Raw genomic sequence first — 4,589 nt, forward strand, 5'->3', positions numbered from 1 at the left:
ATATGTATACATCGAAGATTAATTCTAGTAACACATACGCATCCAGCTGTTAACATAAAATCGGGAGATCAATCATATAATACACAAAAATGAAGTTTATACGGCGCAAGAAAAAATTAAATTGTATTGTATAGATTCTCTACAATACATATGAACATTTCTTTATAATGTTATTTTTTTGTGCCATATAAATATAATACACAAGATTCTACAGTGTCGAATATGAGTCAGCAAACTATTTGTGGAACTCACATTCATTGATAATATCACAGAAAGACAAGTCAAGTATCTCTTACAGACTTAAAAAGTATAATACTTGGAAAGGAGACAGGGGAAGGTTATATTTGCCTTTATTTTAGGCTTACCACTTTTTTAGTTATCATTAGATCAATTTGAAATTAACAATTGAAAACGAGAAAAAATAAATTGACATTGATTTTAAATAAATCTAATTATAAGTTATAACAAAACAGATAATAAAAGTGGTAAGTATAACGATCCTCGAGAAGAAAAAAAGAAAACACTAAGGATGGAAACGTGGTCCAAATCTACTTCAAATAGTGAGGGAACGATGAAACGGGTTGAAAGGGAAAAAGAATATAAAAAAGAAAACGTAGGTCTGCTTGTTTTGTGTATTGATCTGTTATGGAGACGTGCATCATATGACATTTCTGACAAACTCCATAGCCTGATGATTAAAAGTCTCAAAATCACAAAGCAAAACTATATTTCAGTCAAGTTCAACCCATAAAGTAAAGCCCTTGTATGTGCTTTGTATTTGTATGTTCTTCAAAACAGGCAAACGGACTAGCTCTAACGAAATTTTAGAGGCTCTTCACGAATCTCACGTACAGAAATTTATGCTTCCACATTATGTCACCTTCTACACTGGAGATACTTCAATACAATATCTGAGAGCATTGGTAGCTTAACCTTCCTAAATAGAAATTCCTGTAGGAAAACATGTTAAGCACATGAATAAATATAAGCTTTGTATTGTCAAATTTTCTGATTTAAATAAAAGAACGTAAGAAGTTCCCAGTAAATTAATTGGAAATGACAGGAAGTTACAACGCAAACACAGGCAACTCCAATTTGAATTCCTATTGAGCCTAAATGGTTAGGTTCCACCTGTTTCAATAAAATCTAAAACTTGTAGTCCTTTATAGACTGCGATCTGAAGCACATGTTCAGGCAAGCAATTCAACTACAATTCAAGCTATAATGCTGACATGGCTACATATCACTTCACAGAACCAGAAGCTTTTGAAACATTGTCTGATTACGTTTGTTCACATCACAAAATAGATTTAATTGCCTGTGTCAATTACAAGAAGATTCTAATGGACCCAACTAAAATCTGTAAAATAAATAAAAATCAAAGACTGCAGAATTTTAATTGTTTTCTTATGGTTTTGAGTCCTAACCATTGAATTCTAGACAAAGAATTAATTTAGCTATGCCAGGAACAAAATCTTGAAAAAACAGGAAGTTTTTCATTTTCAAATGATAATAAAAGAGAAAACACGCGTTACCTCTATTTGATTGTCTATTGGCAACAGCGTAAGCCTCAATGCGGCCACCAGAGCTTTTTCTCATCAAATCTAAAACTGCATTTCCAAAGCCAAAACCAAGAGAACCAGAATCCTCTAGTTCTGAAGGTAATGATGATTTCCAAGTAAGGTCCCCATAAAATGAATTAACTTCATTGATGTCATTGTATGCCCCATCATAACTTCCCTTTGAGCGAGCATATGATGAAGTATTTGGTTCATCACTTTTTCCATAACCTACTGCTTTTGATTCAAAATCCACATCTCCAGAACCATAAATAAGACGGCCCTTACCATAGCCATAGCCGATACTTCCAGCTCGACCTGTACTAGGGGAGGAACTCGTAAGTGCTCCAATACTACCAAAAGCATCAGAGTTTGTAGGGTTAGTAGCATAATTAAGATTCCCATTCCCCCACAAATTTTGATTTGTTGAACTTACGGTTGAATTGTTGCCTACACTTGAACCAGCATACCCCATGGCATAATTGTACCTGCTTGAACTTCCATTATATGAAGGGTTTAATGCCCCTCCTAATACAAGTGTAGAATTAAAATTTTCACTTCCAGTTTGGCTAAATGCTGGCTCAAAGTTGATTCCTGTCCCATAACTAGGACTCAAAGGAGGATATCCACTACGACCAACAGTATCAGGACTCAACAAGCCTTCTATTCTATGTCCATGCCCTCCAGCCAGGCTAGGATTATATCCCTGAATGCAACCATTAGGAAAGCTACTGAATCTACTTGTACTATAATTATATCCAGCTAACTGGCCTCTACTTGGACCTGGAGATAATTCCTTTGGAACAGCCCGCTTAACTTCAACCATTTTAGCATTCAGTTCATGAAACTTTTTGTGCAGCACTTTCTCCACTGCTTCCTCAGAATCATAGGTAATGAATCCAAAACCTCTAGGTCTTAGGGTGTTATGGTCATACATCACAACAACATCTGTAATTGTTCCAAATTGATCAAAGTACTTCTTAAAGTCACTCTCAGTAACTGTGGATGCTAGACCTCCAACAAATATCTTCTTTGTGCGGATAGGAGTAGGACCAGGCGACCCATGAATGCTGCTGTTGCTTCTGCTCAGAACATTCTGATCATCTCTAGGGATAGCTTTTTTTGCTTCAACCTGCTTATGGAAATAATTGATATTAGATTCTACTAGAAAGAAAGATCACTAGCAAGGATTTGGGGTAAAAATAATGTGTTAGGAGGACGCATTTTATGTACTTGAGAGATTCAATTAACATTATCTTCCCTTTGTTTCTTATTTCTAAGCAAGTGCTACTTTGACTGATCAGAATTTCTTACTAGACTTGGTTCTAGTCACTCTTTGATATTGTGCTCTTAAAAGAGTGACTTGGCATATACTGCCATAACATCTTGAAGCACCACTTGTTTACTCGTAACATGGTTGCGTAGGCCCTGCTATCATGGGAACAAACCCTTTTTAAATCCTTCTATGACTCGGGACATTTTAATATTTCATCAACATGAACATAATATTGAAACTCATTCGAAGATTCGATGTTCAGAAGTCAAATTGTATCATGTAATGGAACAAAGAAAACTCGGACTTTGGGCAATGATCAGATTTCTATTTCCCCCGATCAATACAGCAGTAAATTTAGACTCTCATTTCATAAAAGTTGCATCATAATGCAGCATAGATTGTCAAAAACAAACCTGAATCTTCTAGCAAAATAATAAATTTGTTAGCTTGAATTTTTTCTTTTGCAGAGGAAAGGGGATCTTGGTTCATCTTGTGACCATAGAAAGTGATACAACAGTGAGGATCAAAGCGTGTATAGCTAAAAAGAAGCATTGATATACAAACAGAGATTGGCAAACTTACAATTCTACCATCTATGACATGTTTTTCCATAACAACTCGTTCAGCAACAGCAGGATGAGCAAAAGCAATAAATCCGAAACCACGAGCACGCCCTGTGGTCCGATCCTTCATTATCACAGCTTCAACAATGTCTCCATAATTCTGGAAGTACTGTCTGAGAGTGTCTTCATTTGTGTCTCGGGAAATCCCGCCAATGAAAAGTTTGCAAGAGCCCATTTCCACTCTGCAATGTATCCCCACTCCATCAATTATACTTCTAAGTTCTAACATGAATTTATGCCCAAAAATTTAATATTAAAAGGGCTTAATTCTTCTTCAACCTCCACCACAAAGGTGGAAAAAAAGAGTAATAACAAATTTGATCTAACCAGTAATTCAGATAATAATTCATACAAAAGCATATTCGTTTCCAACATCAGATACAATATAAAACTCAATGAAACAACAAGCACCACAACAGAACATTATAATGCAGATTAAACAACGGAGAAAGAGAAAGGCAGAAAACTAAATATAATCTTTTTATTTTTTTTTTACATAAAACTGGGAAGTTCAAAACGTCAAATAAGAAAGGATTCTGATAGGATTGAATCCAGGAACGTCTGAGCTTTGATCAATCCATAGATGATTAACCAAGAATACAAAATTGCAAAAGAATCAAACTTTAACATGGAACGAGTTGAACAACAAAGACGGGAAGTCATTTAAGAAGAAAAGCAAAGCAAAGCAGTGTGGGAGAAAAAGCTTACCAAATGAAGACAACCCAAATGAGAAATTGACAGATTCTAAGAGAACCGAGTTAAACCATATTCCATTGTTTCTTTTGTTTTATAATTATGGATGTTTCAAGCAAATAATGTATAACATAGATGCATGAGTAAAAAATTTTGAATCTAGCTGTATGTGTATATATAAAGAGAGAGGCTTTTCTATATTCTCCTCTCGTGTAAGAAAATTGCAACAATCAAGACGAGATAATCCATTCGCGATGTTTAAGATTCATTTCTAAAAATTATTTCTCTTCTTTTTATTAAAAATTGATTGATACTCTCTAATTTGATTAAAACAATGTATTTTTAAATTTTTTATTAAGATGACATCTTTTGCAAATAATTTTTTTTTTTGGTAACATTGCAAATAATCATTTAAATATATAAGTTTTTTGTCACAAA

At 34.4% G+C, this 4,589-nt stretch overlaps 1 protein-coding gene across 1 annotated transcript; it reads right to left on the reverse strand.

Moving 5' to 3' along the window:
• Positions 1 to 831: 831 nt before the first annotated feature.
• On the reverse strand, positions 832 to 4,257 carry LOC133286437 (heterogeneous nuclear ribonucleoprotein 1-like). Its single transcript, XM_061483853.1, has 4 exons — positions 4,167 to 4,257; positions 3,418 to 3,640; positions 1,536 to 2,691; positions 832 to 951 (listed from the first exon to the last, which is right to left on the reverse strand). The coding sequence occupies exons 2-4, from the start codon at positions 3,631 to 3,633 to the stop codon at positions 938 to 940; spliced, it is 1,386 nt and encodes a 461-aa protein (XP_061339837.1). The 5' UTR covers positions 3,634 to 3,640; positions 4,167 to 4,257; the 3' UTR covers positions 832 to 937.
• Between the last annotated feature and the right edge of the window lie 332 nt (positions 4,258 to 4,589).

Source organism: Gastrolobium bilobum, unplaced genomic scaffold, assembly GCF_033153095.1.
Source record: "Gastrolobium bilobum isolate Gb01-03AN ecotype WA unplaced genomic scaffold, APGP_CSIRO_Gbil_v1 utg16135, whole genome shotgun sequence".
Lineage (NCBI taxonomy): Eukaryota > Viridiplantae > Streptophyta > Magnoliopsida > Fabales > Fabaceae > Gastrolobium > Gastrolobium bilobum.